General features: G+C 58.7%; 1 protein-coding gene across 1 annotated transcript; it reads right to left on the bottom strand.

Moving 5' to 3' along the window:
• Window positions 1–33: 33 nt before the first annotated feature.
• On the bottom strand, window positions 34–22,649 carry LOC136055530 (uncharacterized). Its single transcript, XM_065747324.1, is given in 17 exon segments — window positions 34–146; window positions 1,794–1,868; window positions 1,871–2,498; window positions 6,130–6,302; window positions 6,392–6,499; window positions 6,860–6,926; window positions 8,181–8,852; window positions 12,483–12,655; window positions 12,745–12,852; window positions 13,213–13,279; window positions 14,535–15,206; window positions 18,838–19,010; window positions 19,100–19,207; window positions 20,892–21,232; window positions 21,431–21,563; window positions 21,653–21,757; window positions 22,562–22,649. Coding segments are annotated over 17 exon segments (3,804 nt in total).
• Between the last annotated feature and the right edge of the window lie 25 nt (window positions 22,650–22,674).

The following is a 22,674-nucleotide window of genomic DNA, read 5'->3' as shown; positions in this document are numbered from 1 at the left end:
CCCGGAGAGCTCCCACTGCGGGTAGGGGCACGTCTAACCTGGTGGGAGAGCGTTGGCTGCGCCGGTTGCCATCGGTGTAAACCAGGTGCCCGGGGCTGCCAGCGGGGGCTGCTGCCTCGCAGGGGGCTGGCAGGGTTTGGCTGAGACTGGAAGAGATGGGGGAAACGGCGTCGATCCCCTCCCCAACCGCCAGGAGGAGCCCGGAGGGGGACGGAGAAGGGACGGCAGCGCCGGCGTGGGGCGAGCGGGGCCCCCCTGCTGCTCACCTGCGCTGTTGAGGAGCTCAGGATAGATGAGCTTCGGAGGTGCCAGGGAGAAGTACGAAGCACAGAAGTAAGCAGCAGAGAGCTGCGTCTGCTGCTCTTGAGCAGCGGCTCCAACTGCCAACGGTTGGGGTCTCCTGCCGGTGGTCGTTACTGGGGGTCCTCGTGCTCTGTCCCCGCCCACCACGTCCTCCTCACCTCCAATGAGCTTACAGGGTTAACCGCGAGGTGCAGTGACCTCACCGTGGTCGTTATAAGGTGGTAAGGGGTCAGAGCTCCCATCACTGCAGCCCAGGGGGGATTTCTGTGGCTGTGGAGAGAGCAATGTGTGCTGGGGCCATCCGTGCGCCCACCATAGGGACGTGTGAGCTTGGGGCTGCACGTGGAGCCCCGTTTGGGGTTCCCGTTGTGTTTGGGGCTGGTGGAGATGCTCTCTGCTGAGGCTCCGGCTCCGGATGCCTGACTCTCATACCTGACTTTCATGATGCACTGCAGTGAGTTTTCGTGCAGTGTCACGCTGCCCTGGAGAGCTGCCCGGGGGCTGCACCGTGGGCCACCCATCCTCTCCCCCCCGTGTCCCTGCCCTTGAACCCACCGCCCTTAACCACATCTGCTCCCCACGTGCTCCCGGATCCGTCTCAAGCCAGGCCTGGCTGAAAAGCTGTGGCTTTTACGGGTAATTTTTGGACATCCCCTTCTGCATCCTTCTGTGCAGCCACGCTGTACCCACGGTGTATGGGAACTGTTGAATCACGGCCTGAACCACTGATGGATCACCTGAGCTGAGCACCGAGGCAGCCACAGGGCCACAGCTAAAGGTGATATACCTGTGTGATTGGAACGGGTGGAGCCTGGCTCCACATCTCCCAAACCCCATTTAAGGGCAGACCACCACCGGGGAAGGATCTCTTCTTGGAGATCCCTCCTGCGTGGCGTCCACGGCAAGCCTCTTTCATCCTGAAGCCGAGCCACCATCCTTTGCCGGCTGTCTGTGCACCGTCTATATAAGCCTACTAAATATACCATCTTCCATACTGTTTTCACTGAGTACCATCCTTGGGGGTTATTTACCATACAGAAGGTGATGTTATTTTTCCTCTGGTACTGTGGCTTTATGTTGGGTGGACGAGGGGAGTGGGGTAGTGTCCTGCCAGCAGCTCCCTCCCTTACTTTTCTTTGGGTTATTTGGGGTTCTTTTGCTACAGCAGGGAGAACAACCCAGGCTCTGGAGTGGGCCCCCCCTTGGAAGGCTGTGCACCCCCGTCCCCCCAGAAGTGACCCCATCTGCCTTAGGGGGGTGAAGGCACTGCAGCCTTCCTCTGCCCTTGATCTGAGCTTCACTTCTGGGCTGGGGACACCACTTTCTGTGTCTGTCCCAGCTTCCCCCCCCCAAGGGCTGTTTCAACCCCAGCAAGACGTGGAGCGGATCAGAACAAACATTTATTAGGAAACGAGAGAAACTGTACAACAACAGAACACTATCCTCATCCCACCTTTCCCTCCCCCCTTTCCTATATGAATGGCTCTAACCCTGCTCTTCTACACCACTGCTGCAGGGGGAGACCCTCTCTTTGTGGCTTTTTCTCATCAGGAAGCTGCTTCGCTCCTTTTTCCCCTCTTTTCTGACTTGGCCTTCAGCTGGAGCTCATCACCCCGGGGCATTGCCAGCAGCATTTCTGACAGTGTCAGATCCTGTCGCGCCTCCTTGGGGCACATCCAAACGTGGTTGAGCTGCTCCGTGCTCAGCTTCATGCTGGAGGCTTCAGGGACGCTGTAGTCGCAAGAGAGAATCTCTTCGGGCAGTGAGAGTGAGCTCATGCTGTGAGAGGTGATGATCTCATCGAGGTCACAGAGATCCCCGAGGTCTTGGAGCACGGGGATGCTGCTGGGGAGGCCGTGGTTGATCCCCTGGGGCTCAGGATCAGATCCGCTCAGCATCTCAGGGGAGCAGTTGAAGAGCCTTGCAGCCTCCTCCAGCAGCACCTCTTCGGGCACATCTCTGTCTAGGCTCTCCAGGCTGTTCTCTATCTCTTGGGGACTGGGGGCAGCAAAGATGCCTGCTGGGATGTTGCTGTGGAGGGGGACGGTGTCACCCGTGGGGATACCACTGCTGCCACCTGGGGCTGCCTCTGAGATGTTCAAGTGTTGGATCTGCCCCTCCAGCTGCTGGAAGGTGGGGACTGAGGGCACTACTGGGGCCACAGCTATGCCCTGCTCCTTGTAGGGCACGAATTGCTCCGGGGGGGCTGCGGGGGTCGCCGAGCTCTGCGGAGCCGCTCAGCCATTGCTGGGCATCCAAGGTTCTTCTTGTAGTTTTGCAATGGACCTGCCCTCAGCTCCCTTCCTCTGGGGGGTCACCCTGGTGCATCTTTGCCTTCCATCACTCTGGGGTGTGCTCTCCTAACTAGAAAAATCAAGAAACCCACCAAGAGCAAAGCAGAGCATCACACTCCATGTCATACCTGCGTGACTGATGGGCATAACCGGCTCTTCTCGTAGTGGTTGGGCTTCATGCAGGGCCTGCTCTTGTTCTGCCCCCGGGCTCGTTTGCGCTCCATGGGCTCCTGCTCCCCATCCTCGGGCTCCCCTTGCCTCTCTCCGTCCTGGCCCTGTGCATCCAACCTCCCCCTCTTGGCAGGGGGCTTGCTCTGCTTGCTGACAGCCTCCTTCTCCTTCTCTTCCTCCTCCTCCTCACCACCCCCTCGGCTGCCGGGCTCCCCGTTGGCTCTCCGGTAGGCATGGAACCGCTCCTTGGAAGCAATGAACCTGCAGAAGAATCAAGAAGCTGTGAAGAGCTGCACTGCCAGCGCCACAGAGTGCCCCCACTCTCATCCCCTCCTCGACCTCATCCCCATTCCCAACTGTATCCCTGAACACAACCCCAATTAAATCCCTATCCCCATCCTCCATCCTATCTCCTTGACCTCATCCCTGTCCCCATCCTGAAACCCACCCTCATCCCTGTCCCCACCCCCTCCTCGATCTCATCTCCATTCCCAACTCTATCCTTGTCCCCTTCTATGACCCCATTCCCAACTAAATCCCATTCCCATCCCTGATCCCATCCCCTCCTCGAACTTCATCCTCATCCTTGTCCCCATCTCCTTCTCGACGTCATCCCTATTCCCAAATCTATCCCTGACCCCAATCCAAATTAAACCCCTATCCCCATCCTCGATCCTATCCCCCCTTGACCTCATCGTCATCCTCGTCCCCCATCCTCATCTTCATCCCCACCCCCTCCTCGACCTCATCTCCATTCCCAACTCCATCCCACTCCCAACCCCAGCTAAGTCCCCATCCCCATCCTTGATTCCATTCCTTTCTCAACCTCATCCTAATCCTCGAACCCGTCGTCATCCCAAACCCCTCATGTCCATGCCCAACTCCATCCCTGCCCCCCTCCCTGAGCCCATCCCCACTCCCAACCCCAAGCAAAGCCACTTCCCAATCTCCGATCCCATCCCCACCCCCATCCAGCCGCATCCCGGGACGCGGCCGCGCCGTCCCCGGTGCCCCCCTGTAGGCCGCAGCCCCTGAGCGAGGAGCACCAGCATCTCCCGCTCGCTCCCCCCAACGCAGCCCAGGCCCGGGGACGGCCCCGTGGGGCGGCCGATGTCGCAGGGATCGGGGGGAGCACACGTGAGCCCCCGGGCCCCGCACTCACCGCTCCCGGACCGGCGCCACTGCCGCCATTGCCGCCATTGCTGCCGCACGCGGCGATGACGTCACTCACGCGACGGGCCGGGGCGGCTAGAAAAGGGCGGGCGGAGAGCGGGCCCCCTCAGGGCGGCGGGAGGAGCGGGCCGAGGCGCTGTGGCTGTGCTGCAGCGCGGCGGTGTTGGGCTGCTCGCTTTGCCAGCCGGGAGCGCTTGTGCTGCTGCTGAGGACTCCGAAAGGCCGTGGGCTCCCTCAGCTCCGCCCTCTGTGCGGAGCGGGGCCGGAGCTGCCCGGGCTTCTCTTGGGAGCTGCCCCGTGGCCTCGTCGTGCCCTATGGGCTTTCTGGCTGTGGCTTCCCCACAGCTGTGGGCTGTTTGCATGGAGGCCCCACCGTGGCACCGTGGATCTGCGCTGCTTCCCCGACTTGCCACTCTGGAGCTCAGGACGGGGACCGTCCCTGCTGCTGCTCCTGCGACTGCCCGGAGTGCCGTCCGGGCCTCGTCTTTGCTCTGGGCGTTCAGTTTGGGCCCGAAAGGTAAACTGCTGCGCTGAGCTCTCCGAGTGTGTGCCCGTGACCTTTCCGTCCTGTGTAGCTGCTGGATTTCCTATGCGTTTGCAGCACTTGTTACGGTCTCCTTCTGGCTCTGTGTCCGTTTGTGGCGTCCCCATCCCCGACTCTCTGCTCGGCGTCTTTTTTTCTTTAGGAACTCTTCTTTTCCTTCTTTTCTTGAGCAGAGCGTCTCTCTGTGGCCCACAGAGGCGCTGCTGCTGCCTGTGCTTCTGTTTTGGAGTGAGGATGCTCAGGGCAGGGCAGCACCCCGAGCTTTTGGGTGCCTGAGCCATCCTCGCTGCCCGTAATCGGGCTCTGTGCTCTGGTGATGGCCACTGGTTCTGCTGGGGTCCGGGATGTTGCTGGGACCCCGTCGCTCCTCCATGTCCTGGGGCTGGCGATGGGGACACCGAGAGCTCGAGCGTGGCAGAGTGGTGGCACTGTGGCCTGAAGGTGCTGTGTTGGCTGCATTGCTATGAAGTTGAGGAGCTCAGATGTGAAATGCTCAATAAAGAGAGGTGAAGTTTTCCGGCGCTTTCTGGCTGCGAAGGTGATGTTATTTTTCCTCTGGTACTGTGGCTTTATGTTGGGTGGACGAGGGGAGTGGGGTAGTGTCCTGCCAGCAGCTCCTTCCCTCCCTTACTTTTCTTTGGGTTATTTGGGGTTCTTTTGCTGCAGCAGGGAGAACAACCCAGGCTCTGGAGTGGGCCCCCCCTTGGAAGGCTCTGCACCCCTGTCCCCCCAGAAGTGACCCCATCTGCCTTAGGGGTGGGTTAATAATCTCAGAACCTCCTATTTGGCATAGAAAGTCCTTCAAGGGCAAATAATGATATGTATAATGGCAGGAAGCTTTTTTTACTCAGTGACAATTTGAAAAAAAAACCCACTAGCATGACTGTAAACAGGAAGCTTCTACTTTTAAGGTATTGAAAGGTATGAAAAACCACACAGCAAAACAGAAACACAACTAACAATCTAGCAGCGCTCTGGCAATAAAGATTCTTCAGAGAATGGGAAACTGTGAACATAAACTTCCCATTTCACAACTCTTCACCTTCTGTAAAATTACTTAGTTATTACCGTTTAAAGAGGAAAAAAACATGGAGCTTTTGAGAAGTCAAACGTTTCTTATTTTCAGAAGACAATGACAAAGTAAAGCAAGAAACAAAACTTGCAATTCATGAATTAGCAACAAATTCTGGAAAGCACTATTTGAGTTTCCTAAATTAATACTCATCTGCGTCACGTACCACAAAAAGCAGGAACATGAAAAAGCAACAGCAGTATAGAACCTCATGTAGCGCAGTCTGTGTGCCATCATCACAAATGCAAATGTGAAACAACTTCAAGGCAGCTCAAGATGTTGTTTGTAAACCAGTCCATTGGTTGGTAAACCAATCCTCCTGCAGCATCTCACCGGGCACATCTCTGTCTAGGCTCTCCCTGCTGTTCTCGATCTCTTGGAGACGGGGCAGCAAAGGTGCCCACCGGGGTGTTGCTGTGGAGGGGGACGGTGTCACCCGTGGGGATAGCACTGCTGCCACCCGGGGCTGCCTCTGAGATGTTCAAGTGCTGCATCTGCCCCTCCAGCTGCTGGGAGGTGTGGACTGAGGGCACCACTGGGGCCACAGCTATGCCCTGCTCCGTGTAGGGCACGAATTGCTCTGGGGGGGCTGCGGGGGTCACCCAGCTCTGCAGAGCTGCGCAGCCATTGCTGGGCATCCAAGGTTGGCCGGTGGGGTTGGCCGGTGGGGGCACGGCAGTGTTTGCCCACCGGAGGCGAAAGACACGGAGGTCGAAGTAGCATCCGCACGGGGCTCTCCACATCTCTGCGGGGATAGAGGGAAGTTGTGGGGGGAAGGGTCTTTGAAACCCCCTCCCCCGGAGAGCTCCCACTGCGGGTAGGGGCACGTCTAACCTGGTGGGAGAGCGTTGGCTGCGCCGGTTGCCATCGGTGTAAACCAGGTGCCCGGGGCTGCCAGCGGGGGCTGCTGCCTCGCAGGGGGCTGGCAGGGTTTGGCTGAGACTGGAAGAGATGGGGGAAACGGCGTCGATCCCCTCCCCAACCGCCAGGAGGAGCCCGGAGGGGGACGGAGAAGGGACGGCAGCGCCGGCGTGGGGCGAGCGGGGCCCCCCTGCTGCTCACCTGCGCTGTTGAGGAGCTCAGGATAGATGAGCTTCGGAGGTGCCAGGGAGAAGTACGAAGCACAGAAGTAAGCAGCAGAGAGCTGCGTCTGCTGCTCTTGAGCAGCGGCTCCAACTGCCAACGGTTGGGGTCTCCTGCCGGTGGTCGTTACTGGGGGTCCTCGTGCTCTGTCCCCGCCCACCACGTCCTCCTCACCTCCAATGAGCTTACAGGGTTAACCGCGAGGTGCAGTGACCTCACCGTGGTCGTTATAAGGTGGTAAGGGGTCAGAGCTCCCATCACTGCAGCCCAGGGGGGATTTCTGTGGCTGTGGAGAGAGCAATGTGTGCTGGGGCCATCCGTGCGCCCACCATAGGGACGTGTGAGCTTGGGGCTGCACGTGGAGCCCCGTTTGGGGTTCCCGTTGTGTTTGGGGCTGGTGGAGATGCTCTCTGCTGAGGCTCCGGCTCCGGATGCCTGACTCTCATGCCTGACTTTCATGATGCACTGCAGTGAGTTTTCGTGCAGTGTCACGCTGCCCTGGAGAGCTGCCCGGGGGCTGCACCGTGGGCCACCCATCCTCTCCCCCCCGTGTCCCTGCCCTTGAACCCACCGCCCTTAACCACATCTGCTCCCCACGTGCTCCCGGATCCGTCTCAAGCCAGGCCTGGCTGAAAAGCTGTGGCTTTTACGGGTAATTTTTGGACATCCCCTTCTGCATCCTTCTGTGCAGCCACGCTGTACCCACGGTGTATGGGAACTGTTGAATCACGGCCTGAACCACTGATGGATCACCTGAGCTGAGCACCGAGGCAGCCACAGGGCCACAGCTAAAGGTGATATACCTGTGTGATTGGAACGGGTGGAGCCTGGCTCCACATCTCCCAAACCCCATTTAAGGGCAGACCACCACCGGGGAAGGATCTCTTCTTGGAGATCCCTCCTGCGTGGCGTCCACGGCAAGCCTCTTTCATCCTGAAGCCGAGCCACCATCCTTTGCCGGCTGTCTGTGCACCGTCTATATAAGCCTACTAAATATACCATCTTCCATACTGTTTTCACTGAGTACCATCCTTGGGGGTTATTTACCATACAGAAGGTGATGTTATTTTTCCTCTGGTACTGTGGCTTTATGTTGGGTGGACGAGGGGAGTGGGGTAGTGTCCTGCCAGCAGCTCCCTCCCTTACTTTTCTTTGGGTTATTTGGGGTTCTTTTGCTACAGCAGGGAGAACAACCCAGGCTCTGGAGTGGGCCCCCCCTTGGAAGGCTGTGCACCCCCGTCCCCCCAGAAGTGACCCCATCTGCCTTAGGGGGGTGAAGGCACTGCAGCCTTCCTCTGCCCTTGATCTGAGCTTCACTTCTGGGCTGGGGACACCACTTTCTGTGTCTGTCCCAGCTTCCCCCCCCCAAGGGCTGTTTCAACCCCAGCAAGACGTGGAGCGGATCAGAACAAACATTTATTAGGAAACGAGAGAAACTGTACAACAACAGAACACTATCCTCATCCCACCTTTCCCTCCCCCCTTTCCTATATGAATGGCTCTAACCCTGCTCTTCTACACCACTGCTGCAGGGGGAGACCCTCTCTTTGTGGCTTTTTCTCATCAGGAAGCTGCTTCGCTCCTTTTTCCCCCTCTTTTCTGACTTGGCCTTCAGCTGGAGCTCATCACCCCGGGGCATTGCCAGCAGCATTTCTGACAGTGTCAGATCCTGTCGCGCCTCCTTGGGGCACATCCAAACGTGGTTGAGCTGCTCCGTGCTCAGCTTCATGCTGGAGGCTTCAGGGACGCTGTAGTCGCAAGAGAGAATCTCTTCGGGCAGTGAGAGTGAGCTCATGCTGTGAGAGGTGATGATCTCATCGAGGTCACAGAGATCCCCGAGGTCTTGGAGCACGGGGATGCTGCTGGGGAGGCCGTGGTTGATCCCCTGGGGCTCAGGATCAGATCCGCTCAGCATCTCAGGGGAGCAGTTGAAGAGCCTTGCAGCCTCCTCCAGCAGCACCTCTTCGGGCACATCTCTGTCTAGGCTCTCCAGGCTGTTCTCTATCTCTTGGGGACTGGGGGCAGCAAAGATGCCTGCTGGGATGTTGCTGTGGAGGGGGACGGTGTCACCCGTGGGGATACCACTGCTGCCACCTGGGGCTGCCTCTGAGATGTTCAAGTGTTGGATCTGCCCCTCCAGCTGCTGGAAGGTGGGGACTGAGGGCACTACTGGGGCCACAGCTATGCCCTGCTCCTTGTAGGGCACGAATTGCTCCGGGGGGGCTGCGGGGGTCGCCGAGCTCTGCGGAGCCGCTCAGCCATTGCTGGGCATCCAAGGTTCTTCTTGTAGTTTTGCAATGGACCTGCCCTCAGCTCCCTTCCTCTGGGGGGTCACCCTGGTGCATCTTTGCCTTCCATCACTCTGGGGTGTGCTCTCCTAACTAGAAAAATCAAGAAACCCACCAAGAGCAAAGCAGAGCATCACACTCCATGTCATACCTGCGTGACTGATGGGCATAACCGGCTCTTCTCGTAGTGGTTGGGCTTCATGCAGGGCCTGCTCTTGTTCTGCCCCCGGGCTCGTTTGCGCTCCATGGGCTCCTGCTCCCCATCCTCGGGCTCCCCTTGCCTCTCTCCGTCCTGGCCCTGTGCATCCAACCTCCCCCTCTTGGCAGGGGGCTTGCTCTGCTTGCTGACAGCCTCCTTCTCCTTCTCTTCCTCCTCCTCCTCACCACCCCCTCGGCTGCCGGGCTCCCCGTTGGCTCTCCGGTAGGCATGGAACCGCTCCTTGGAAGCAATGAACCTGCAGAAGAATCAAGAAGCTGTGAAGAGCTGCACTGCCAGCGCCACAGAGTGCCCCCACTCTCATCCCCTCCTCGACCTCATCCCCATTCCCAACTGTATCCCTGAACACAACCCCAATTAAATCCCTATCCCCATCCTCCATCCTATCTCCTTGACCTCATCCCTGTCCCCATCCTGAAACCCACCCTCATCCCTGTCCCCACCCCCTCCTCGATCTCATCTCCATTCCCAACTCTATCCTTGTCCCCTTCTATGACCCCATTCCCAACTAAATCCCATTCCCATCCCTGATCCCATCCCCTCCTCGAACTTCATCCTCATCCTTGTCCCCATCTCCTTCTCGACGTCATCCCTATTCCCAAATCTATCCCTGACCCCAATCCAAATTAAACCCCTATCCCCATCCTCGATCCTATCCCCCCTTGACCTCATCGTCATCCTCGTCCCCCATCCTCATCTTCATCCCCACCCCCTCCTCGACCTCATCTCCATTCCCAACTCCATCCCACTCCCAACCCCAGCTAAGTCCCCATCCCCATCCTTGATTCCATTCCTTTCTCAACCTCATCCTAATCCTCGAACCCGTCGTCATCCCAAACCCCTCATGTCCATGCCCAACTCCATCCCTGCCCCCCTCCCTGAGCCCATCCCCACTCCCAACCCCAAGCAAAGCCACTTCCCAATCTCCGATCCCATCCCCACCCCCATCCAGCCGCATCCCGGGACGCGGCCGCGCCGTCCCCGGTGCCCCCCTGTAGGCCGCAGCCCCTGAGCGAGGAGCACCAGCATCTCCCGCTCGCTCCCCCCAACGCAGCCCAGGCCCGGGGACGGCCCCGTGGGGCGGCCGATGTCGCAGGGATCGGGGGGAGCACACGTGAGCCCCCGGGCCCCGCACTCACCGCTCCCGGACCGGCGCCACTGCCGCCATTGCCGCCATTGCTGCCGCACGCGGCGATGACGTCACTCACGCGACGGGCCGGGGCGGCTAGAAAAGGGCGGGCGGAGAGCGGGCCCCCTCAGGGCGGCGGGAGGAGCGGGCCGAGGCGCTGTGGCTGTGCTGCAGCGCGGCGGTGTTGGGCTGCTCGCTTTGCCAGCCGGGAGCGCTTGTGCTGCTGCTGAGGACTCCGAAAGGCCGTGGGCTCCCTCAGCTCCGCCCTCTGTGCGGAGCGGGGCCGGAGCTGCCCGGGCTTCTCTTGGGAGCTGCCCCGTGGCCTCGTCGTGCCCTATGGGCTTTCTGGCTGTGGCTTCCCCACAGCTGTGGGCTGTTTGCATGGAGGCCCCACCGTGGCACCGTGGATCTGCGCTGCTTCCCCGACTTGCCACTCTGGAGCTCAGGACGGGGACCGTCCCTGCTGCTGCTCCTGCGACTGCCCGGAGTGCCGTCCGGGCCTCGTCTTTGCTCTGGGCGTTCAGTTTGGGCCCGAAAGGTAAACTGCTGCGCTGAGCTCTCCGAGTGTGTGCCCGTGACCTTTCCGTCCTGTGTAGCTGCTGGATTTCCTATGCGTTTGCAGCACTTGTTACGGTCTCCTTCTGGCTCTGTGTCCGTTTGTGGCGTCCCCATCCCCGACTCTCTGCTCGGCGTCTTTTTTTCTTTAGGAACTCTTCTTTTCCTTCTTTTCTTGAGCAGAGCGTCTCTCTGTGGCCCACAGAGGCGCTGCTGCTGCCTGTGCTTCTGTTTTGGAGTGAGGATGCTCAGGGCAGGGCAGCACCCCGAGCTTTTGGGTGCCTGAGCCATCCTCGCTGCCCGTAATCGGGCTCTGTGCTCTGGTGATGGCCACTGGTTCTGCTGGGGTCCGGGATGTTGCTGGGACCCCGTCGCTCCTCCATGTCCTGGGGCTGGCGATGGGGACACCGAGAGCTCGAGCGTGGCAGAGTGGTGGCACTGTGGCCTGAAGGTGCTGTGTTGGCTGCATTGCTATGAAGTTGAGGAGCTCAGATGTGAAATGCTCAATAAAGAGAGGTGAAGTTTTCCGGCGCTTTCTGGCTGCGAAGGTGATGTTATTTTTCCTCTGGTACTGTGGCTTTATGTTGGGTGGACGAGGGGAGTGGGGTAGTGTCCTGCCAGCAGCTCCTTCCCTCCCTTACTTTTCTTTGGGTTATTTGGGGTTCTTTTGCTGCAGCAGGGAGAACAACCCAGGCTCTGGAGTGGGCCCCCCCTTGGAAGGCTCTGCACCCCTGTCCCCCCAGAAGTGACCCCATCTGCCTTAGGGGTGGGTTAATAATCTCAGAACCTCCTATTTGGCATAGAAAGTCCTTCAAGGGCAAATAATGATATGTATAATGGCAGGAAGCTTTTTTTACTCAGTGACAATTTGAAAAAAAAACCCACTAGCATGACTGTAAACAGGAAGCTTCTACTTTTAAGGTATTGAAAGGTATGAAAAACCACACAGCAAAACAGAAACACAACTAACAATCTAGCAGCGCTCTGGCAATAAAGATTCTTCAGAGAATGGGAAACTGTGAACATAAACTTCCCATTTCACAACTCTTCACCTCTGTAAAATTACTTAGTTATTACCGTTTAAAGAGGAAAAAAACATGGAGCTTTTGAGAAGTCAAACGTTTCTTATTTTCAGAAGACAATGACAAAGTAAAGCAAGAAACAAAACTTGCAATTCATGAATTAGCAACAAATTCTGGAAAGCACTATTTGAGTTTCCTAAATTAATACTCATCTGCGTCACGTACCACAAAAAGCAGGAACATGAAAAAGCAACAGCAGTATAGAACCTCATGTAGCGCAGTCTGTGTGCCATCATCACAAATGCAAATGTGAAACAACTTCAAGGCAGCTCAAGATGTTGTTTGTAAACCAGTCCATTGGTTGGTAAACCAATCCTCCTGCAGCATCTCACCGGGCACATCTCTGTCTAGGCTCTCCCTGCTGTTCTCGATCTCTTGGAGACGGGGCAGCAAAGGTGCCCACTGGGGTGTTGCTGTGGAGGGGGACGGTGTCACCCGTGGGGATACCACTGCTGCCACCCGGGGCTGCCTCTGAGATGTTCAAGTGCTGCATCTGCCCCTCCAGCTGCTGGGAGGTGTGGACTGAGGGCACCACTGGGGCCACAGCTATGCCCTGCTCCGTGTAGGGCACGAATTGCTCTGGGGGGGCTGCGGGGGTCACCCAGCTCTGCAGAGCTGCGCAGCCATTGCTGGGCATCCAAGGTTGGCCGGTGGGGTTGGCCGGTGGGGGCACGGCAGTGTTTGCCCACCGGAGGCGAAAGACACGGAGGTCGAAGTAGCATCCGCACGGGGCTCTCCACATCTCTGCGGGGATAGAGGGAAGTTGTGGGGGGAAGGGTCTTTGAAACCCCCTCCCCCGGAGAGCTCCCACTGCGGGTAGGGGCACGTCTAACCTGGTGGGAGAGCGTTGGCTGCGCCGGTTGCCATCGGTGTAAACCAGGTGCCCGGGGCTGCCAGCGGGGGCTGCTGCCTCGCAGGGGGCTGGCAGGGTTTGGCTGAGACTGGAAGAGATGGGGGAAACGGCGTCGATCCCCTCCCCAACCGCCAGGAGGAGCCCGGAGGGGGACGGAGAAGGGACGGCAGCGCCGGCGTGGGGCGAGCGGGGCCCCCCTGCTGCTCACCTGCGCTGTTGAGGAGCTCAGGATAGATGAGCTTCGGAGGTGCCAGGGAGAAGTACGAAGCACAGAAGTAAGCAGCAGAGAGCTGCGTCTGCTGCTCTTGAGCAGCGGCTCCAACTGCCAACGGTTGGGGTCTCCTGCCGGTGGTCGTTACTGGGGGTCCTCGTGCTCTGTCCCCGCCCACCACGTCCTCCTCACCTCCAATGAGCTTACAGGGTTAACCGCGAGGTGCAGTGACCTCACCGTGGTCGTTATAAGGTGGTAAGGGGTCAGAGCTCCCATCACTGCAGCCCAGGGGGGATTTCTGTGGCTGTGGAGAGAGCAATGTGTGCTGGGGCCATCCGTGCGCCCACCATAGGGACGTGTGAGCTTGGGGCTGCACGTGGAGCCCCGTTTGGGGTTCCCGTTGTGTTTGGGGCTGGTGGAGATGCTCTCTGCTGAGGCTCCGGCTCCGGATGCCTGACTCTCATGCCTGACTTTCATGATGCACTGCAGTGAGTTTTCGTGCAGTGTCACGCTGCCCTGGAGAGCTGCCCGGGGGCTGCACCGTGGGCCACCCATCCTCTCCCCCCCGTGTCCCTGCCCTTGAACCCACCGCCCTTAACCACATCTGCTCCCCACGTGCTCCCGGATCCGTCTCAAGCCAGGCCTGGCTGAAAAGCTGTGGCTTTTACGGGTAATTTTTGGACATCCCCTTCTGCATCCTTCTGTGCAGCCACGCTGTACCCACGGTGTATGGGAACTGTTGAATCACGGCCTGAACCACTGATGGATCACCTGAGCTGAGCACCGAGGCAGCCACAGGGCCACAGCTAAAGGTGATATACCTGTGTGATTGGAACGGGTGGAGCCTGGCTCCACATCTCCCAAACCCCATTTAAGGGCAGACCACCACCGGGGAAGGATCTCTTCTTGGAGATCCCTCCTGCGTGGCGTCCACGGCAAGCCTCTTTCATCCTGAAGCCGAGCCACCATCCTTTGCCGGCTGTCTGTGCACCGTCTATATAAGCCTACTAAATATACCATCTTCCATACTGTTTTCACTGAGTACCATCCTTGGGGGTTATTTACCATACAGAAGGTGATGTTATTTTTCCTCTGGTACTGTGGCTTTATGTTGGGTGGACGAGGGGAGTGGGGTAGTGTCCTGCCAGCAGCTCCCTCCCTTACTTTTCTTTGGGTTATTTGGGGTTCTTTTGCTACAGCAGGGAGAACAACCCAGGCTCTGGAGTGGGCCCCCCCTTGGAAGGCTGTGCACCCCCGTCCCCCCAGAAGTGACCCCATCTGCCTTAGGGGGGTGAAGGCACTGCAGCCTTCCTCTGCCCTTGATCTGAGCTTCACTTCTGGGCTGGGGACACCACTTTCTGTGTCTGTCCCAGCTTCCCCCCCCCAAGGGCTGTTTCAACCCCAGCAAGACGTGGAGCGGATCAGAACAAACATTTATTAGGAAACGAGAGAAACTGTACAACAACAGAACACTATCCTCATCCCACCTTTCCCTCCCCCCCTTTCCTATATGAATGGCTCTAACCCTGCTCTTCTACACCACTGCTGCAGGGGGAGACCCTCTCTTTGTGGCTTTTTCTCATCAGGAAGCTGCTTCGCTCCTTTTTCCCCCTCTTTTCTGACTTGGCCTTCAGCTGGAGCTCATCACCCCGGGGCATTGCCAGCAGCATTTCTGACAGTGTCAGATCCTGTCGCGCCTCCTTGGGGCACATCCAAACGTGGTTGAGCTGCTCCGTGCTCAGCTTCATGCTGGAGGCTTCAGGGACGCTGTAGTCGCAAGAGAGAATCTCTTCGGGCAGTGAGAGTGAGCTCATGCTGTGAGAGGTGATGATCTCATCGAGGTCACAGAGATCCCCGAGGTCTTGGAGCACGGGGATGCTGCTGGGGAGGCCGTGGTTGATCCCCTGGGGCTCAGGATCAGATCCGCTCAGCATCTCAGGGGAGCAGTTGAAGAGCCTTGCAGCCTCCTCCAGCAGCACCTCTTCGGGCACATCTCTGTCTAGGCTCTCCAGGCTGTTCTCAGCCTCTTGGGGACTGGGGGCAGCAAAGATGCCTGCTGGGATGTTGCTGTGGAGGGGGACGGTGTCACCCGTGGGGATACCACTGCTGCCACCTGGGGCTGCCTCTGAGATGTTCAAGTGTTGGATCTGCCCCTCCAGCTGCTGGAAGGTGGGGACTGAGGGCACTACTGGGGCCACAGCTATGCCCTGCTCCTTGTAGGGCACGAATTGCTCCGGGGGGGCTGCGGGGGTCGCCGAGCTCTGCGGAGCCGCTCAGCCATTGCTGGGCATCCAAGGTTCTTCTTGTAGTTTTGCAATGGACCTGCCCTCAGCTCCCTTCCTCTGGGGGGTCACCCTGGTGCATCTTTGCCTTCCATCACTCTGGGGTGTGCTCTCCTAACTAGAAAAATCAAGAAACCCACCAAGAGCAAAGCAGAGCATCACACTCCATGTCATACCTGCGTGACTGATGGGCATAACCGGCTCTTCTCGTAGTGGTTGGGCTTCATGCAGGGCCTGCTCTTGTTCTGCCCCCGGGCTCGTTTGCGCTCCATGGGCTCCTGCTCCCCATCCTCGGGCTCCCCTTGCCTCTCTCCGTCCTGGCCCTGTGCATCCAACCTCCCCCTCTTGGCAGGGGGCTTGCTCTGCTTGCTGACAGCCTCCTTCTCCTTCTCTTCCTCCTCCTCCTCACCACCCCCTCGGCTGCCGGGCTCCCCGTTGGCTCTCCGGTAGGCATGGAACCGCTCCTTGGAAGCAATGAACCTGCAGAAGAATCAAGAAGCTGTGAAGAGCTGCACTGCCAGCGCCACAGAGTGCCCCCACTCTCATCCCCTCCTCGACCTCATCCCCATTCCCAACTGTATCCCTGTACACAACCCCAATTAAATCCCTATCCCCATCCTCCATCCTATCTCCTTGACCTCATCCCTGTCCCCATCCTGAAACCCACCCTCATCCCTGTCCCCACCCCCTCCTCGATCTCATCTCCATTCCCAACTCTATCCTTGTCCCCTTCTATGACCCCATTCCCAACTAAATCCCATTCCCATCCCTGATCCCATCCCCTCCTCGAACTTCATCCTCATCCTTGTCCCCATCTCCTTCTCGACGTCATCCCTATTCCCAAATCTATCCCTGACCCCAATCCAAATTAAACCCCTATCCCCATCCTCGATCCTATCCCCCCTTGACCTCATCGTCATCCTCGTCCCCCATCCTCATCTTCATCCCCACCCCCTCCTCGACCTCATCTCCATTCCCAACTCCATCCCACTCCCAACCCCAGCTAAGTCCCCATCCCCATCCTTGATTCCATTCCTTTCTCAACCTCATCCTAATCCTCGAACCCGTCGTCATCCCAAACCCCTCATGTCCATGCCCAACTCCATCCCTGCCCCCCTCCCTGAGCCCATCCCCACTCCCAACCCCAAGCAAAGCCACTTCCCAATCTCCGATCCCATCCCCACCCCCATCCAGCCGCATCCCGGGACGCGGCCGCGCCGTCCCCGGTGCCCCCCTGTAGGCCGCAGCCCCTGAGCGAGGAGCACCAGCATCTCCCGCTCGCTCCCCCCAACGCAGCCCAGGCCCGGGGACGGCCCCGTGGGGCGGCCGATGTCGCAGGGATCGGGGGGAGCACACGTGAGCCCCCGGGCCCCGCACTCACCGCTCCCGGACCGGCGCCACTGCCGCCATTGCCGCCATTGCTGCCGCACGCGGCGATGACGTCACTCACGCGACGGGCCGGGGCGGCTAGAAAAGGGCGGGCGGAGAGCGGGCCCCCTCAGGGCGGCGGGAGGAGCGGGCCGAGGCGCTGTGGCTGTGCTGCAGCGCGGCGGTGTTGGGCTGCTCGCTTTGCCAGCCGGGAGCGCTTGTGCTGCTGCTGAGGACTCCGAAAGGCCGTGGGCTCCCTCAGCTCCGCCCTCTGTGCGGAGCGGGGCCGGAGCTGCCCGGGCTTCTCTTGGGAGCTGCCCCGTGGCCTCGTCGTGCCCTATGGGCTTTCTGGCTGTGGCTTCCCCACAGCTGTGGGCTGTTTGCATGGAGGCCCCACCGTGGCACCGTGGATCTGCGCTGCTTCCCCGACTTGCCACTCTGGAGCTCAGGACGGGGACCGTCCCTGCTGCTGCTCCTGCGACTGCCCGGAGTGCCGTCCGGGCCTCGTCTTTGCTCTGGGCGTTCAGTTTGGGCCCGAAAGGTAAACTGCTGCGCTGAGCTCTCCGAGTGTGTGCCCGTGACCTTTCCGTCCTGTGTAGCTGCTGGATTTCCTATGCGTTTGCAGCACTTGTTACGGTCTCCTTCTGGCTCTGTGTCCGTTTGTGGCGTCCCCATCCCCGACTCTCTGCTCGGCGTCTTTTTTTCTTTAGGAACTCTTCTTTTCCTTCTTTTCTTGAGCAGAGCGTCTCTCTGTGGCCCACAGAGGCGCTGCTGCTGCCTGTGCTTCTGTTTTGGAGTGAGGATGCTCAGGGCAGGGCAGCACCCCGAGCTTTTGGGTGCCTGAGCCATCCTCGCTGCCCGTAATCGGGCTCTGTGCTCTGGTGATGGCCACTGGTTCTGCTGGGGTCCGGGATGTTGCTGGGACCCCGTCGCTCCTCCATGTCCTGGGGCTGGCGATGGGGACACCGAGAGCTCGAGCGTGGCAGAGTGGTGGCACTGTGGCCTGAAGGTGCTGTGTTGGCTGCATTGCTATGAAGTTGAGGAGCTCAGATGTGAAATGCTCAATAAAGAGAGGTGAAGTTTTCCGGCGCTTTCTGGCTGCGAAGGTGATGTTATTTTTCCTCTGGTACTGTGGCTTTATGTTGGGTGGACGAGGGGAGTGGGGTAGTGTCCTGCCAGCAGCTCCTTCCCTCCCTTACTTTTCTTTGGGTTATTTGGGGTTCTTTTGCTACAGCAGGGAGAACAACCCAGGCTCTGGAGTGGGCCCCCCCTTGGAAGGCTCTGCACCCCTGTCCCCCCAGAAGTGACCCCATCTGCCTTAGGGGTGGGTTAATAATCTCAGAACCTCCTATTTGGCATAGAAAGTCCTTCAAGGGCAAATAATGATATGTATAATGGCAGGAAGCTTTTTTTACTCAGTGACAATTTGAAAAAAAAACCCACTAGCATGACTGTAAACAGGAAGCTTCTACTTTTAAGGTATTGAAAGGTATGAAAAACCACACAGCAAAACAGAAACACAACTAACAATCTAGCAGCGCTCTGGCAATAAAGATTCTTCAGAGAATGGGAAACTGTGAACATAAACTTCCCATTTCACAACTCTTCACCTTCTGTAAAATTACTTAGTTATTACCGTTTAAAGAGGAAAAAAACATGGAGCTTTTGAGAAGTCAAACGTTTCTTATTTTCAGAAGACAATGACAAAGTAAAGCAAGAAACAAAACTTGCAATTCATGAATTAGCAACAAATTCTGGAAAGCACTATTTGAGTTTCCTAAATTAATACTCATCTGCGTCACGTACCACAAAAAGCAGGAACATGAAAAAGCAACAGCAGTATAGAACCTCATGTAGCGCAGTCTGTGTGCCATCATCACAAATGCAAATGTGAAACAACTTCAAGGCAGCTCAAGATGTTGTTTGTAAACCAGTCCATTGGTTGGTAAACCAATCCTCCTGCAGCATCTCACCGGGCACATCTCTGTCTAGGCTCTCCCTGCTGTTCTCGATCTCTTGGAGACGGGGCAGCAAAGGTGCCCACCGGGGTGTTGCTGTGGAGGGGGACGGTGTCACCCGTGGGGATACCACTGCTGCCACCCGGGGCTGCCTCTGAGATGTTCAAGTGCTGCATCTGCCCCTCCAGCTGCTGGGAGGTGTGGACTGAGGGCACCACTGGGGCCACAGCTATGCCCTGCTCCGTGTAGGGCACGAATTGCTCTGGGGGGGCTGCGGGGGTCACCCAGCTCTGCAGAGCTGCGCAGCCATTGCTGGGCATCCAAGGTTGGCCGGTGGGGTTGGCCGGTGGGGGCACGGCAGTGTTTGCCCACCGGAGGCGAAAGACACGGAGGTCGAAGTAGCATCCGCACGGGGCTCTCCACATCTCTGCGGGGATAGAGGGAAGTTGTGGGGGGAAGGGTCTTTGAAACCCCCTCCCCCGGAGAGCTCCCACTGCGGGTAGGGGCACGTCTAACCTGGTGGGAGAGCGTTGGCTGCGCCGGTTGCCATCGGTGTAAACCAGGTGCCCGGGGCTGCCAGCGGGGGCTGCTGCCTCGCAGGGGGCTGGCAGGGTTTGGCTGAGACTGGAAGAGATGGGGGAAACGGCGTCGATCCCCTCCCCAACCGCCAGGAGGAGCCCGGAGGGGGACGGAGAAGGGACGGCAGCGCCGGCGTGGGGCGAGCGGGGCCCCCCTGCTGCTCACCTGCGCTGTTGAGGAGCTCAGGATAGATGAGCTTCGGAGGTGCCAGGGAGAAGTACGAAGCACAGAAGTAAGCAGCAGAGAGCTGCGTCTGCTGCTCTTGAGCAGCGGCTCCAACTGCCAACGGTTGGGGTCTCCTGCCGGTGGTCGTTACTGGGGGTCCTCGTGCTCTGTCCCCGCCCACCACGTCCTCCTCACCTCCAATGAGCTTACAGGGTTAACCGCGAGGTGCAGTGACCTCACCGTGGTCGTTATAAGGTGGTAAGGGGTCAGAGCTCCCATCACTGCAGCCCAGGGGGGATTTCTGTGGCTGTGGAGAGAGCAATGTGTGCTGGGGCCATCCGTGCGCCCACCATAGGGACGTGTGAGCTTGGGGCTGCACGTGGAGCCCCGTTTGGGGTTCCCGTTGTGTTTGGGGCTGGTGGAGATGCTCTCTGCTGAGGCTCCGGCTCCGGATGCCTGACTCTCATGCCTGACTTTCATGATGCACTGCAGTGAGTTTTCGTGCAGTGTCACGCTGCCCTGGAGAGCTGCCCGGGGGCTGCACCGTGGGCCACCCATCCTCTCCCCCCCGTGTCCCTGCCCTTGAACCCACCGCCCTTAACCACATCTGCTCCCCACGTGCTCCCGGATCCGTCTCAAGCCAGGCCTGGCTGAAAAGCTGTGGCTTTTACGGGTAATTTTTGGACATCCCCTTCTGCATCCTTCTGTGCAGCCACGCTGTACCCACGGTGTATGGGAACTGTTGAATCACGGCCTGAACCACTGATGGATCACCTGAGCTGAGCACCGAGGCAGCCACAGGGCCACAGCTAAAGGTGATATACCTGTGTGATTGGAACGGGTGGAGCCTGGCTCCACATCTCCCAAACCCCATTTAAGGGCAGACCACCACCGGGGAAGGATCTCTTCTTGGAGATCCCTCCTGCGTGGCGTCCACGGCAAGCCTCTTTCATCCTGAAGCCGAGCCACCATCCTTTGCCGGCTGTCTGTGCACCATCTATATAAGCCTACTAAATATACCATCTTCCATACTGTTTTCACTGAGTACCATCCTTGGGGGTTATTTACCATACAGAAGGTGATGTTATTTTTCCTCTGGTACTGTGGCTTTATGTTGGGTGGACGAGGGGAGTGGGGTAGTGTCCTGCCAGCAGCTCCTTCCCTCCCTTACTTTTCTTTGGGTTATTTGGGGTTCTTTTGCTACAGCAGGGAGAACAACCCAGGCTCTGGAGTGGGCCCCCCCTTGGAAAGCTCTGGCTCCCCCCTCCTCCCAGAAGTGACCCCATTTTCCCTAGAGGAAGGCTGCAGTGCCTTCATCCCTGCCCTTGATCTGAGCTTCACTTCTGGGCTGGGGACACCACTTTCTGTGTCTGTCCCAGCTTCCCCCCCCCAAGGGCTGTTTCAACCCCCAGAAGACGTGGAGCGGATCAGAACAAACATTTATTAGGAAACGAGAAAAACTGTACAAGAATATGACACTATCCTTGTCCCACCTTTCCCTCCCCCCGATCCTATAAGAATGGCTCTAACCATGCTCTTCCACCCCAGTGCTGCAGGGGGAGACTGAGCTGCTCTGTGCTCAGCATCATGCTGGAGGCTTCAGGGACGCTGTAGTCGCAAGAGAGAACCTCTTCGGGCAGTGAGAGTGAGCTCATGCTGTGAGAGGTGATGATCTCATCGAGGTCACAGAGATCCCCGAGGTCTTGGAGCACGGGGATGCTGCTGGGGAGGCCGTGGTTGTTCCCCTGGGGCTCAGGATCAGATCCTCTCAGCTCAGGGTTGCAGTTGAAGAGCCTCGCAGCCTCCTCCAGCAGCACCTCTTCGGGCACATCTCTGTCTAGGCTCTCCCGGCTGTTCTCAGCCTCTTGATGACTGGGGGCAGCAAAGATGCCTGCTGGGATGTTGCTGTGGAGGGGGACGGAGTCACCCGTGGGGATACCACTGCTGTCACCTGGGGCTGCCTCTGAGATGTTCAGCTGTTGGATCTGCCCCTCCTGCTGCTGGAAGCTGGGGACTGAGGGCACCACTGGGGCCACAGCTATGCCCTGCTCCGTGTAGGGCACGAATTGCTCTGGGGGGGCTGCGGGGGTTGCCCTGCTCTGCGGAGCTGCGCAGCCATTGCTGGGCATCCGAGGTTGGCCGGTGGGGTTGGCCGGTGGGGGCACGGCAGTGTCTGTCCACTCGAGGCGGAAGACACGGAGGTCGAAGTAGCATCCGCACGGGGCTCTCCACATCTCTGCGGGGATAGAGGGAAGTTGTGGGGGGAAGGGTCTTTGACACCCCCTCCCCCGGAGAGCTCCCACTGCGGGTAGGGGCACGTCTAACCTGGTGGGAGAGCCTTGGCTGCGCCGGTTGCCATCGGTGTAACCGTGAGCGCGGCTGCCAGCGGGGGCTGCTGCATTGCAGGGGGCTGGCAGGGTTTGGCGGAGCCTGGAAGAGATGGGGGAAACGGTGTCGATCCCCTCCCCAACCGCCAGGAGGAGCCCGGAGGGGGACGGAGAAGGGACGGCAGCGCCGGCGTGGGGCGAGCGGGCCCCCCCTGCTGCTCACCTGCGCTGTTGAGGAGCTCAGGATAGATGAGCTTCGGAGGTGCCAGGGAGAAGTACGAAGCACAGAAGTAAGCAGCAGAGAGCTGCGTCTGCTGCTCTTGAGCAGCGGCTCCAACTGCCAACGGTTGGGGTCTCCTGCCGGTGGTCGTTACTGGGGGTCCCCGCGCTCTGTCCCCGCCCACCACGTCCTCCTCACCTCCAATGAGCTTACAGGGTTAACCGCGAGGTGCAGTGACCTCACCGTGGTCGTTAGGAGATGGTAAGGGGTCAGAGTGCACAGTGCAGCTGTGGCTTTTAAGGGCAATTTTTGGACATCCCCTTCTGGATCTTTCTGTGCAGCCACGCTGTACCCACGGTGTATGGGAACTGTTGAATCACGGCCTGAACCACTGATGGATCACCTGAGCTGAGCACCGAGGCAGCCACAGGGCCACAGCTAAAGGTGATATACCTGTGTGATTGGAACGGGTGGAGCCTGGCTCCACATCTCCCAAACCCCATTTAAGGGCGGGGTGAGGGGGGGAGAGAGAAAAGGGTCCTTCAATTTAACGAGCACCAGCAGAGCCCGTGGCTGAGCTGAGCTGTGCCGCTGACGCCCACCCGTGCTCCGTGCTGCCAGCATCCCACGGAGCCCTCTTTGGTACCCGAGCTACACTGCATTCCCCTTCCACAGGCTGCTGTGCACCCGCAGGAGTTCCCATCAGCTGAGTTCTGCTCTCGAAGCGCTCACAGTGGCGGAGCAGAGCTGCAGCCTTCCCCTCCAGGCAGCCCATGCAACGCTGTTTTTCCACCAGCGAA

Source organism: Cyrtonyx montezumae, unplaced genomic scaffold (genome assembly GCF_038088225.1).
Source record: "Cyrtonyx montezumae isolate F1298 unplaced genomic scaffold, pur_monq_1.0 scaffold_44, whole genome shotgun sequence".
Lineage (NCBI taxonomy): Eukaryota > Metazoa > Chordata > Aves > Galliformes > Odontophoridae > Cyrtonyx > Cyrtonyx montezumae.
The sequence above is the reverse complement of the archived record's forward strand: the minus strand, read 5'-3'. Positions and strand labels throughout refer to the sequence as shown.